This window comes from Peromyscus eremicus, chromosome 16_21, assembly GCF_949786415.1.
Source record: "Peromyscus eremicus chromosome 16_21, PerEre_H2_v1, whole genome shotgun sequence".
Classification (NCBI taxonomy): domain Eukaryota; kingdom Metazoa; phylum Chordata; class Mammalia; order Rodentia; family Cricetidae; genus Peromyscus; species Peromyscus eremicus.
In genome coordinates, this window is record NC_081432.1 from 2878777 (window position 1) to 2891166 (window position 12390).

General features: G+C 49.7%; 1 protein-coding gene across 1 annotated transcript; it reads right to left on the reverse strand.

Annotated features, from left to right (window-relative positions):
• Nucleotides 1-3797: 3797 nt before the first annotated feature.
• LOC131926362 (H-2 class II histocompatibility antigen, I-E beta chain-like) lies at nucleotides 3798-12129 on the reverse strand. The gene is made up of 3 exons (XM_059281737.1): nucleotides 11953-12129; nucleotides 6832-7101; nucleotides 3798-4108 (listed from the first exon to the last, which is right to left on the reverse strand). Exons 1-3 carry the CDS (start codon nucleotides 12050-12052, stop codon nucleotides 3801-3803), a joined length of 678 nt encoding a protein of 225 aa, XP_059137720.1. The 5' UTR covers nucleotides 12053-12129; the 3' UTR covers nucleotides 3798-3800.
• Between the last annotated feature and the right edge of the window lie 261 nt (nucleotides 12130-12390).

Here is a 12390-nt window from a genome sequence, read left to right on the forward strand (position 1 = left end):
CAGGATAACAGACAGGGAGGAAGGAGAAACTGGGTGAGCACAGTCAGCCGACAGTGAGGAGTCTGGATGTGGCTCTTTGGGGTCTGCTGAGCCAGCACTGGGGAAGATCTCTGTGTTTTCAGCATGTGATCTCAGTGTTGCCACAAGGCACAAGGTCGTATCTCTCTTGTTACTCTGGAAAAAAAAATGCCTCTGTTTTCTGTTTCAGTGTGGTCCCATAACAGTGTTGAGCCTGACCTGGTGCTGTGCGAGGGGGGGGGGGGGGGGGAGGGGGGAGGGGGGGATGGGAGGGACTGGGGGGGACGACAATGACGACGACTGAAGGGGGCACTGGGGGATGGAACCTGCCTTCTCTTTAAGATTGGCTACTGGGCTCCAAAAAAGAGGGAGCTCAGCCTCTGAGCATGCACAGAAGTTTACAGATCCAGGGTCAGGTGGTAGGTTGGGTGGGAGCTGTGGAAACCCACCCCAGTGCAGTTCACTGTCCTGTCACCTGGGAGTCTCACAGTGAGGGCCTGAGACCAGGAGCAGCAGCCCTGTTGTGCATCAGGGGGTCACACGTGACCTGCAGTCTAGGTGTCTGGTCTCCTTCACTTCACAATTTTCCCAGGTTCATTCCTCTTCCTGTGCTTGACTCACAGGACTGTTGAGTGGCATCCTGAAGGTGGCTGTGGTTCCCTGTTACCAGATGGTGGGGATCTGGGTTGTCTCCGTGGTGTGGCTACGGAAGCCAATGTTTTTCCAAATATCTGTGCCACTACCTTCCTGGAGGCGGGGGTTGTTTTGCTTTTTTTTTAGACAAGTTCTAAGGGTGACAAGTTCTAAGAGGTGGCATTGCTGAGTTATATGGAAATTGAGCGACTTTTGTTGTTGTTGTTTTTGTTTTGTTTTTCAAGACAGGGTTTCCCTGTGTAGCCCTGACTGTCCTGGAACCCACTCTGTAGACCAGGCTGGCCTCGAACTCACAGAGATCTGCCTGCCTCTGCCTCCCCAGTGCCAGAATTAAGGACATGTGCCACCATCACCGGGCTAAGATGCACAACTTTTTAAGACATTGTCAAAGCATTTTCCGAACACATTGTACCCCTGCCCACCAAAGCTTCGAGGGTCAGAGGGGATTTTTATCCTCCCATGTGTTTACAGTGATGGTAGTAATGGGTGATGGTGATGGACCCAATAACATGCTGTTTTGTGTTCATTTATGTTTTAATTTTATTCATCAGCGACTTATTTTACTGACAGGACTGAGCTGGGAGTAGATTCTTCTATCCACTTCAACCTCTTCTCGTTCTTACATCAGTCTCAGCATTCGGGGTTCTGATTCTGACTGCACATTAATCAACAGAAAATAGATGTCAAATGTATTTATTGAAATGGATGCGTACAGCAGGAGTCACGACTCCATCAGTAAGTGCTGAAGTACAAGTGTGAGGACCTGAACTTAGGGTCCCAACACCCACATAAAGAGCCAGGCCTGGGGTGATGGGACCTGGAATCCCATTGTCTGGGAGGCAGAGACAGAGGGATCAACCAGAGATCTCTCGGTCCACTGAGAGACTGTGTCTCAAAAGAAGGTGGAGAGTAACTCAGGAAAACACAAGTGTGTCTCCAGCTTGCACATGCATGTTCATAAACATGTTCACACATGGGCACACACATGAGGAAAGAAAATAGATATATATGTTTTAGCATTCTATAAAATCAGGCTTTAAACCACATTTTTTCCTTTTCCCATTTAATTTAAAATTTTCCATTTAAAAATGTGTGTCCATATGTCTAGGAGGAAAACTTTGGAAAATTGTTCCTCTAACCTTTGTGTGGGTTCTAGGAGTGAAATCAGGTCCATTGGATCACACAGCCTGGGCTTTCATCCACTGAGCCACGTCCCGGATCCTCACGGGTTTGTTTTCTCTTGAAATTTCTCTAGGAAACATGTTTTCCTCAGGAAATAACTGACCAGCATATAAACTTTTGAAAGCCATCATTTTGCTTGGTTTCTTTATTTCATTGTAGTTGAATTAATTGTTACACTTAATGATTCACTATTTTTGTTTTGTTTTATTTTGTTTTTTAGTGTGTGTCTCTGTGTGTGGAGGACAGAGGAAAACCTCAGTGTCTGGACACTGCTGCATCAGGTGGAACCCCACAGCAGAACCTTCCAGATTCTCAATCAATGCAAGCACATTTCTCTTCCCACCCAGCTGCTCCATAGAGCAAAGGACAGAGCTTAGGACTCAGAGCATCGCCCTGAGTGTGTTTTCACCCACACTGTGACAAGGGCCACAGCAGCATCTCCCTCCTCTGACACAGTCTCAGGGATTCCCTTCTTGTGTGCTTGAACGACTGTGTGTGATCTAATTATGTGTTGTCTTTCAAATTCAATCCAATTCAGAAAATTATTCTAATTAACAGGTAATGTATAACACTGAATTTTTCTTTCTTATATACAATCTGCCATGCTCATCCTGCACAATGTCTTACAGCAGGTCATTTCTTTCCGTTTGCTATTTCTTCCTGAAAGTCAATGAGGCAGGTGATTTTCACTCTTTGTTTATTTGAGAAAAATGTGAGAAAGCGTCATGACAGCATCTGGCTCAGAAGCTCCAGACAAAGGGTGGGGGACAGAAGGGCGTGGGACAAGGGAGGTGAGAGAACTTCTGTCCTGGGGCAGCAGGCCCAGGCAGGGGCTGAGCAGGCCATCAGGGAGCACAGGTCTGCAGGGTCCAGGGTCAGGAGGAGCCGGGTCCTGGGTAGCACTGTCAATGGAGGAATGCGAACCAGACAGGACACGTTTTCATGCCATGGAGACAGGGGAGCTTCTTCCTCCAGCCTTGTCACCTCTCCTCAGCTCAGGAGTCCTGCAGAGCACAGGGGACAGTGGCCTTTCCAGACCTGACCCTGCAGTGGCTTCTCTCACCACCCCAGGCCTCTCCTGACAGCATGATGTGAGCAGAGGAACTTCTCAAGCCCCAAGTCAACGCTGCTTCAGAGCACAGGCCTTCAGTAAGTGCAGGAACAAGGCTCAGTGCGAACCGCCTGGCCGGACCCTGGGATCTACATCTTCCCCAGTGTTTCTGTCTGGGCTCCATCACACCCCAGCCCACACTGTAGGGGAAGCAGATCTGTCTCTGAGGGAAGACTGAAGGGTGTTACCTGTTGGCTGAAGTCCAGACTGTCCTAGAAAAGAGAACAAAATAGACCCGTAAGTGCATGGAGACAGATCTGTCCACAGACGCATGTCCCCAGACTCTGAGCTGCTACCTGAGATTCCTCTGACACCACAGCCCACAGCAGCCAGGGCAGGGGGAGTGTGGACAGAGAGAGGGGCTCAGGGAGCCTCAGTCACACACCAGCCCAGTGGCTCTTCTTCATTTTTGCTCTGCTCCCAGTTCTCAAGTCAGAATCACCCTAACTTCCCCATCTCCATATGTTATCACTACTTAGGGTTCAATCGAGTAACTACAGACTGTTGTGTGCAGAGTTCATTGAAACCTGAGGTCACAGGGCCAGTGACATCCCGAGAACAGGACCATGGCTCTTCTCTGAAATGCTGTGGAATCTTGGCCCCCACCAGGCTCCTTACCTTTCTGATTCCTGAAGTAGATGAACAGCCCCAGCCCAAGGAAGAGCAGACCCAGTACAAAGCCCCCGACTCCACTCAGCATCTTGTTCTGTGCAGATGTGGACTGTGCCCCTGAGAAAGGAGGCCATGTTTAGGTTTTCAGCCCAAATCCCGGGATCAGAGGGTTGACAGGCTGGGGGTAAGCCAGGACACCCAACTCCTTCCTGTGGGCGGGGATTCACAAGTCAGGAGCTTCCCACTCACTCCACTCCTCTGTGGCAGGGCGGGTCAGGCTGGGGTGCTCCACCTGGCAGGTGTAAACCTCTCCACTCTGAGGAACCATCTCCAGCATCACCAGGGTCTGGAAGGTCCAGTCTCCATTCCGGATCAGGCCTGTGGACACAACCCCAGTCTTCTCCTCCTGGCTGTTCCGGAACCATCTGACTTCAATGTTTCCGGGGTAGAAGCCGCTCACAGAGCAGACCAGGAGGTTGTGGTGGTCCAGGGGCCGCGTCTTTGTCGGGTACACAGTCACCTGGGGCTCAACTAGAGGAGAAAGGGAGGTGAAAATAAGTCATGAGGACGGAGTGTCCTCCCAGGTTGTCTGTCTGTCTGCCTCCATCCATCCAGGTGAAGACCAGGCAGGATTAAGAGTCTAACACAGTTGTCCCAGGACTTAGGGTTTGTTTTCACACTTCAGCTGTCAGCCCCACTCCCTGGAGGAATCACCAGCTGGAGGTGAAAGTCCTGGCAGGGAGAGGAAGGCTCTTCTCCCAGCTGTGGTAATTTCCCCAACAGCTAAATTATACCTGCCTGTCCCTGGGTTCTGTCTCTTTTTGTCTATAGATGGCGACAGTTCTGTGTGTGAGGCAGGACTCATCTGTTTTTTGCCAAACTCTACATAAATCAGCTTTGCCATATCGTAGGTCAATGTTCTCTTAACGTGTTACCCGGGGATTCACAGTCACCTCAGCAGGAGCCGGACGGTCAGTTGTGAGCAGCAGGGTTGTGGGTGGCGCTGCAGTCTGCACCCTGACCCTTGCAGAGCAGTGGACAAGCTGCAGAAGGCAACTGGGGAGAATCCTATCTGACCTGAAGAAGCCAGGCTGTTTTCTTATTGTTTTTGTCTGGACAGCACAGTGTACCAGCCATTCTCGTGGCCGTTATTGTAAATCTCTCCCCTCCTTTAAAATTGGTTTAAAGAAGCCTTCCTTTCCTTTTCTTATTTTCAGTTCATTTCTCCACAATCTTCTCAAGCTGTATGAAGAGACTCTCCCCACTTTGAGCTGTGGAAATGGGGTTTTCAACACCATGCACGGTTCTGGATAGTTTTATGTCACTTGACACAAGCTGAAGTCATCTGAGGGGACAGAACCTCAGTTTGTCAAATTCAGAACTTTGGGCACCCAGCGACATCCTCAGTAAACCAGACGTGGTTAAATATTCAGGAGCAGGTACGCAGGTCTACTGTGGGATAATGTTCTTATACACTGAAAAGATTTGTCACTAAAGTTGTTTTAATAAAATGCTGATTGGCCAGTAGCCAGACAGGAAGTATAGGCAGGGCGACCAAACTAGGAGAATTCTGGGAAGAGGAAGGACAGAGTCAGGAGTCGCCTGCCAGATAAAGAGGAAGCAAGATGAGAATATCAGACTGAGAAAAGGTACCAAGCCATGTGGCTAAACATAGATAAGAATTATGGGTTAATTTAAGTGTAAAAGCTAGTCAGTTATAAGCCTGAGCCATAGGCCAAACAATGTGTAATTAATATTAAGCCTCTGAGTCAATTATTTGGGAAGCGGCTGCTGGGCATTTGGGAATTGCTAATGGGACAGAAACTTCTGCCTACACAGGTCACATGCCAACACTGGCTCATTTTATAGAGGGGGCTTGAGTGTCTGGATGTCAGGTGTCCCTGGGGTCCTGGAATCACAGCCTCTCCACATCAGAAGGAGAGCAGATCTAACAAGGGATCATGAGGCAAACATCGTCACATGACACAGAGAAAGAACATGGGACCTGTAAACACATCAGCTTCATCAAGACAGTAATGTTCGCATGTTAAACAAGGAAATGATGGATTAAAGGTGGATCATCCTGTAAAGTAAAGTATGGAAATAAGGAAACAAACAGACAACATCAGGGGATTTAGACCTAAGAATCCTCAGAAAAGCCAGAGGAGCCTTGTAATCGGTCAGTGTGTGACACAGTGTCACCTCAGAGGGGACAAGGGACAGTTGATTCTAGAGCCAAATATGTGTGACCATGGCCCAAGAACACAGAGTAAGATGATCCCAAATTCTGTGCTCCCACATGGTGATTGCTCTGTGATGTTTCCATAGTAGCAGAACAACGGAACTGATGAATAAATACTTTTCAAGTGCATCGTGGAAGCATCAGGTGGGCGGGTCACAGCAAAGTGGGGACCCGTGGCCATGAGCCTCAGGTGCTCTGTGATGACAGTCTTGGCTTTTGAGTGGGGGAAACTATGTGTCTGAAAATCGCACACATCCCATAAGGTTTCACTCAGTAGTCAAGGATGTCATGACAGAGACAGAATTGATTATAATTAGGCCAAGGATCTGCAATATTCTAACCTCCCCACATTGCTGAAGGCCTAGTGAGTCCCCAGCCCTACAGAGGTCCAGTTCTTTCTGGAATCTTCCCTTCACAGATCACGCTCCTCCCACCTCTCCCCACACAGCTTAGTCACAACACACTTTGTTTCACCTGAGGCAGGAGGGAAAGTCCAGGAAACCCGGGACATGAGAGGAGAGAGGTCCCTCACTCTGGGGTCTGGCTGAAGCCTCCAGCTAACAAAGAAGCAATTACTCATGGCCTTTCTCTGTCCCCAGCTGTGACCTGCAGTTTTCTGGGAATCTCACTGGAGACCCATGACAGGGAAGGAACACAGGGCTAGTCCTTCATGAAACAGTAGTCGCTCCTGCGTTCACTCCATCCAAGGCACCCGCAGAGCGTCCTCCTGTGTCTCTCATCAAATCAGAGAGGAGAGGAAAGTAAATTTCTCAGAGAAAATTCGAGATGTCACCTCAGAGTCAAACACTGTATATGGCTGACGCCAAGACAAACACACACACACACACACTCTCACACACACACACACACGCGCGCGTGAACACACACACACACACACACGCGTGAACACACACACACACACACACACGCCCTCCTGCTGCTCCCTCACAGTCCCCCCTCACCCTCGTCCCACCCCTCCCCTCCCCCCTCCTCACACCTGCTCACGTCTCACCTCTCCGCTGCACAGTGAAGCTCTCCACGACCCCGTAGTTGTGTCTGCAGTAAGTGTCCACCAGGGCCCGCCTGTTCTCCATGAAGTCCTTCTGGCTGTTCCAGTACTCGGCGTCCGGCCGCCCCAGCTCGGTCACCGCGATGTACTCGCCCACGTCGCTGTCGAAGCGCACATACTCCTCCCGGTTGTAGAAGTATCTGTCCAGAAACCGCACGCGCTGCGTCCCGTTGTAGAAATGACACTCGGATGTAGAATATTCCAAGAACCGAGCTGTGGAGACAGGAATTACTTTCTTCTCTGGAGACAGGATGCCTGAGTCCCAGAGACCCTCTTCAGCTGCCCCAAATGACCAGACCCAAACTCTCTCATCCTTCCTCCATGTCAGCACATCCCACAGAGCGGGGCCCAGGCAGGACAGGCTGACAAGGGTGTAAACAAGGAGAGACGGAGGAACTCTGGGAAAGTCGCCTCATTCCTAAGAGAGGCAGGACAGTCCTTCATACCCTCCCCTCCCGCTCGCTTTCCTTCCTTCCTTCTTTCCTTCTTTTTTTCCTTCTTCCTTTTTTTGTTTGAGGGGCTTTGTTTTGTTTTGAGACAGGGTTTCTCTGTGTACCCCTGGCTGTCCTGGAACTCATTCTGTAGACCTGGCTGGCCTCGAACTCAGAGATCCGCCTGCTTTTGCCTCAGGCATGTGTCATCACCGCCTGGCACCACTATTCTCCTTCCCTCCTTCCTTTCCTCCTTTCTTTCTTCATTACATCACCACCTCCTCTCCCTTCCCTCCTCTCCTCTCACTCCCTCCCTAACACTCCCCCCCATCCCCACTCACTCCTCCTCCATTTCTCTTCAGAAAAGGGTGATATCCCATGGGCATCAACCAAACATGGCTTATCTGGTTTACTTCACCCAGCCTTAACAGGAGAGGAGGTGCCCTCTCTTGTCCTTAGCCCTGACCTGTGACCTCTAGATCGCAAGTGGATGCGGAGGTTGATTGGACATTTTAACTCCCACTGTATTATTATTATTATTATTATTGAAAATAGACTTATTCATACAATATATTCTGATCACAGTTTCCCCTCCCTCACCTCCCCACAGGTCTTCCCCACCTCTCCACCCACCCAAATCCACATTCTTTCTTTCCCCTAGAAAACAAATGGGCAACTAAGACAAAGGAAAAAAATTAGGATATAACAAAACACACACACACACACACACACACACACACACACACACACACACACACACACAAGCCAAACCAAAAAACCATAAGAAACATAAACACACATATTCAGACACATAGAAAAAAACATAAAACCCACAAAATATGAAACCATAATATGTAAGCAAAAGATCTATATGGTGAAAAAAAGGAAGGAAGGAAGGAAGGAAGGAAGGAAGGAAGGAAGGGAGGGAGGGAGGGAGGGAGGGAAGGAGGGAGGAAGGAAGGAAGGAAGGAAGGAAGGACCTCCAAGAATACCACTGAGTTCACTTTCTGTTGGAACTTCTACTGCTGCACACGGGGCCTGCCCTTAAGATGTGTTTACACAGCCAGTGGGACTCTTTTGTTTTTGAGATTGTAGTATAATTATGTCATTTATCCATTTCTTTTCCTCCCCATTAGACCTCCTACACGCCCCTCCTTGCTCTCTTTCAAATTCAAGGCCTCTTTTGTCATTAACTGTTACTATGTACATACACACACACACACATACACACACACACACACATACACACACACACACACACACACACACACACACACGCATATACATTCCTAAATACGTGAACACACCCTTCTCAGTCTCTGGAATGTTACTGGCACGTGTGTCTTCAGGGCTGACCCTTTGGCATTGGATAACCGATTGGTGTGCTCCTCCCTGGGAAGACTATTTCTCACACCCTCAGCACTCCTCAGTTGCCTGTGGTTCCTGTGTAGGCTACAGCCTGTGGGCTTCCCTGTCACACACTCTTGGTCAAGGCAAGTGTCCCCTGCTCAGTTAGGGCTGGATGTTGCTGGTCCCACAGCTCCAAGGGAAAAATGTCCCAATTGGGTATAAACTTGAGAACACAACAATCCTGTCATGGACCAGAGGGAGAGGTGTGGTGTCCAGATTCAGGTCACCTCCCTAAAGATCAGCACCCAACAGATGGATCTCTTGTATTCCAGAGGCAGAGGGACCAGGAGGTGTGCCCTCTCTGATCCACACATGCCCTCTCTGATCCACACCTGCCCTCTCTGATCCACACATGCCCTCTCTGATCCCACACCTGCCCTCTCTGATCCACACCTGCCCTCACTGATCCACACCTGCCCTCACTGATCCACACATGCCCTCTCTCTGATCCCACACCTGCCCCTCTGTGATCCACACCTGCCCCTCTCTGATCCCACACCTGCCCTCTCTGATCCCACACTTGCCCTCTCTAATCCACACCTGCCCCTCTGTGATCCACACCTGCCCCTCTCTGATCCACACCTGCCCCTCTGTGATCCACACCTGCCCCTCTCTGATCCACACCTGCCCTCTCTGATCCACACCTGCCCTCTCTGATCCACACCTGCCCCTCTGTGATCCACACCTGCCCCTCTGATCCACACCTGCCCCTCTGTGATCCACACCTGCCCTCTCTGATCCCACACCTGCCCTCTCTGATCCCACACTTGCCCTCTCTAATCCACACATGCCCTCTCTGATCCCACACCTGCCCCACCTGGAGCTAAGCTGGATGCCAGCACTCAGCAGCTCAGAAGACACCACACCTCCCACCCCTCACGCTCCTGATCCTTCCTTACACACACCAGGTAGAACACAGGAAGTCTCCCTCAGCCTTGACCCTGTAGACCCAGGGAATCCAGAGAGGGAAAACAGATGCCCCTCCCCCTCCGTTTGGAGCTTAAAACTGTGAGACTGAGGAACAAGCAGGAGAGGGTGGAGCTCCACTGACAGGAAGACCTGAGTGACAGGGGACAGAGAGGCACTCTGGGGAGTGACAATGAAGGTGTGTCACAGATGAGAGCCAGAGGAGGAGGGCGTGACTGCCAGTGTCAGGGGAGGGGACACATCTCAGCTGAGGTGACACCTCGTGCCAACACTGAGTTCATGAGCCACGGGGCACAGGGGGTGAGGGCGGCAGCTGAGAGACGAGACTGTGGATGAAGAGGAGCCGCACTCAGGCGCCTTGGGGTTGACGGGAGGTTTCAGATTGTTACTCTTAAAAAACTACTGAACAAGTTTCCAGAAATGAAAACCACTGTCATAAATCCCACCCACAGTCTCTCATCTGAATGACAGGTCCAGAGAATTCACAAACCAGATCTTTTTAAACTCAGATGCCCAGTGTGACCCCAGGGACAGGTGAGGGTGTCAGTCAGTCACGTGAGCGTCTGTGGCTTCTATAGATAGAGATGGGGAGAGATGCATCAGATGTATAGTTTTTTATTTTCATGTTTAATCTAACTCAGACCATGTGGAAGAGATCTGTTAGCAGTACTCAAATACATTTGAGCACCAGACATTATCATCTCACCGAATGCACAGAAGGATGAAGAAGTTCAGTGCATTTCGTGGGAAAATATTTGTGGCAGTCATCACTACTCATGACTGTAATAGAGAGATTGCTGAGAGTTTCAGAGATGGAATCACTGATCTCTGTGTTTTGAGACTTTACTGACGATAGGAGAATGAATCTGATTTATGTAAAAAGACAAAATGGAGAAAAAAAACAACAGTTTTGGAAGCCATCAGAATAGTTTGTGTGAAGGACGATGATGCAAGGGCAGGAGCCTGGTCTGTGGAGTGTGACAATGAGGTGAGAGGCAGTCTGGAAGCTTCTGCCTGTCCTTTGATGAGTGACATGATAACACAGAGAGGAAGCACACAGTGTGGCAGCAGGCCCCAGTGCTCCACAGGACCATCCCTCCCAATCCTCGATCAGCTCTATGAAAAATTGGCTCTTCCCCATTTTACATCAGTTAAAGCGCAGAGGGGTCAGATGGCTCGGCCACAGTCCAGCATTTCAGGGTCACAGCTTTCAGCAGAGTTAATAACCCGGCCTTTCATATCCCACCTGCAGATCCCAGACTTCAATTACTCTGTGCATGATGTAGATTTTGGATTTTTCCTATAGGCTTTTGGTTTCCAGAAATTAAAACCGTGATCCTAACCCTGACCCTCAGTCTCTTATCTGAGTTACAGTTCCAGAGAATTCACAAACCAGATCTTTTAAAATTTAATGACAAATTCATTTGTCAAATCTGACCTGAGGGGAGGGGTGATGGGATTCAATCCTCTTCTATGATCCCAGACAGAGAACGTAGGAGAAAAATTAAAGTACAGGCACGTGAAAACAAAACCAAAATGGGCTCTACCCACCCCGGGCTCTCAGAAGAGCCTCACACACTTGGAAACAGCTCACACAGCCCATTCTCTCTGAGGCTGCCTCAGCTGCTGTGTGCTCTCAAGGAGAAGGGGAGCTCACCACCACCCCGCAGAGCTCCCACACCTGAACAGGCTGCACAGACACTGGAGTCAGGGAGAGAGAAAGACAGAGCTCTGGGCTCAGCCTCCCAGGTGCCCAGGCAGGGGCCTCACAGCCTGCAGAGGACTCACATGGATTGTCCCTGGGATGCCCTCCCTGTTCCCGTGACTTCATGATGCTTTCAGAGAAACCTTTTGATTACTTCAATATTTGACTGTTTTTGTAGTTAAAATAACAGAAACACACATACAAAATAGAATAAAATACACACGTGCAGTTCTGTTTTTAAAGAGAAACCTCGTTGTCTGGCATAGTTCAACACAATGAAGACAAGCCCTGTGCAAGAGGTTAATTTAACTTCACGATTATCAGTCCTCTGGAGGTCCTGGGGGAATATGTCACAAGGCTGGGGATGACTGGAAGAAACTGAAAAGCAATGGCTGACATCGGGGGGCCTCTCACACAGATCTCAGAGCACAGGCAACCAGCCTCCTATCTGAGGAACAGTTTGGATTTCATGTGAGGACTGTGGATGGTCACAGAAAATAATAGCAGATTCAAGTGACTTGACCTGGACAGTGAGAAGTCGGCCCCTTCCTCCCCCACCCCAGCAGCTCAGCCCCTGAGGTGTGCACTTACGTCGGGGGTCCCTGACCAAAGCCACGGGAGGACTCAGCACCATCAGTGTCAGGACCACAGCTGCCACACAGGGGCCTCTGGGGAGCCACAGTCGCATCATGCTGGAGGAGATGAGAGACCCGAATAGGAGGAGCAGACAAGCTCACTCTGTAGAAACTATGTCCTCTCTTTACCCATTGCCAGGATAGTAAGAACCAGGGGATTCACTGCTCTGGTGCTGATTGGGTAAAGTCAGCGTGAGTAGCCAATCAGCAGCAGAGGAGATCAGCATCATCAGTTGCTGGTTAGAGATTCAGAAAGAAGGTCCCCTTCTGAAACTTGCTGTTCTATTCATTAAAAGGACACTCAGCTTGGTTTGGTGGTCCAAGCCTCCAACCCCAGCACTTGGGAGGCAGAGGCAGCTGGGTCTCTGTGAGTTAGAGGCTATCCTGGTCTACG

Bases quoted from the DNA above. Each gene is read 5' to 3' on its own strand.
- LOC131926362 (XM_059281737.1), bottom strand. From the start codon at position 12,052: ATGATGCGACTGTGGCTCCCCAGAGGCCCCTGTGTGGCAGCTGTGGTC. The intron at 7,102-11,952 runs GTAAGTGCACAC...CTGTCTCCACAG, and splicing joins TTTGGTCAGGGACCCCCGAC to CTCGGTTCTTGGAATATTCT. The intron at 4,109-6,831 runs GTGAGACGTGAG...TTTCTCCTCTAG, and splicing joins CTTCACTGTGCAGCGGAGAG to TTGAGCCCCAGGTGACTGTG.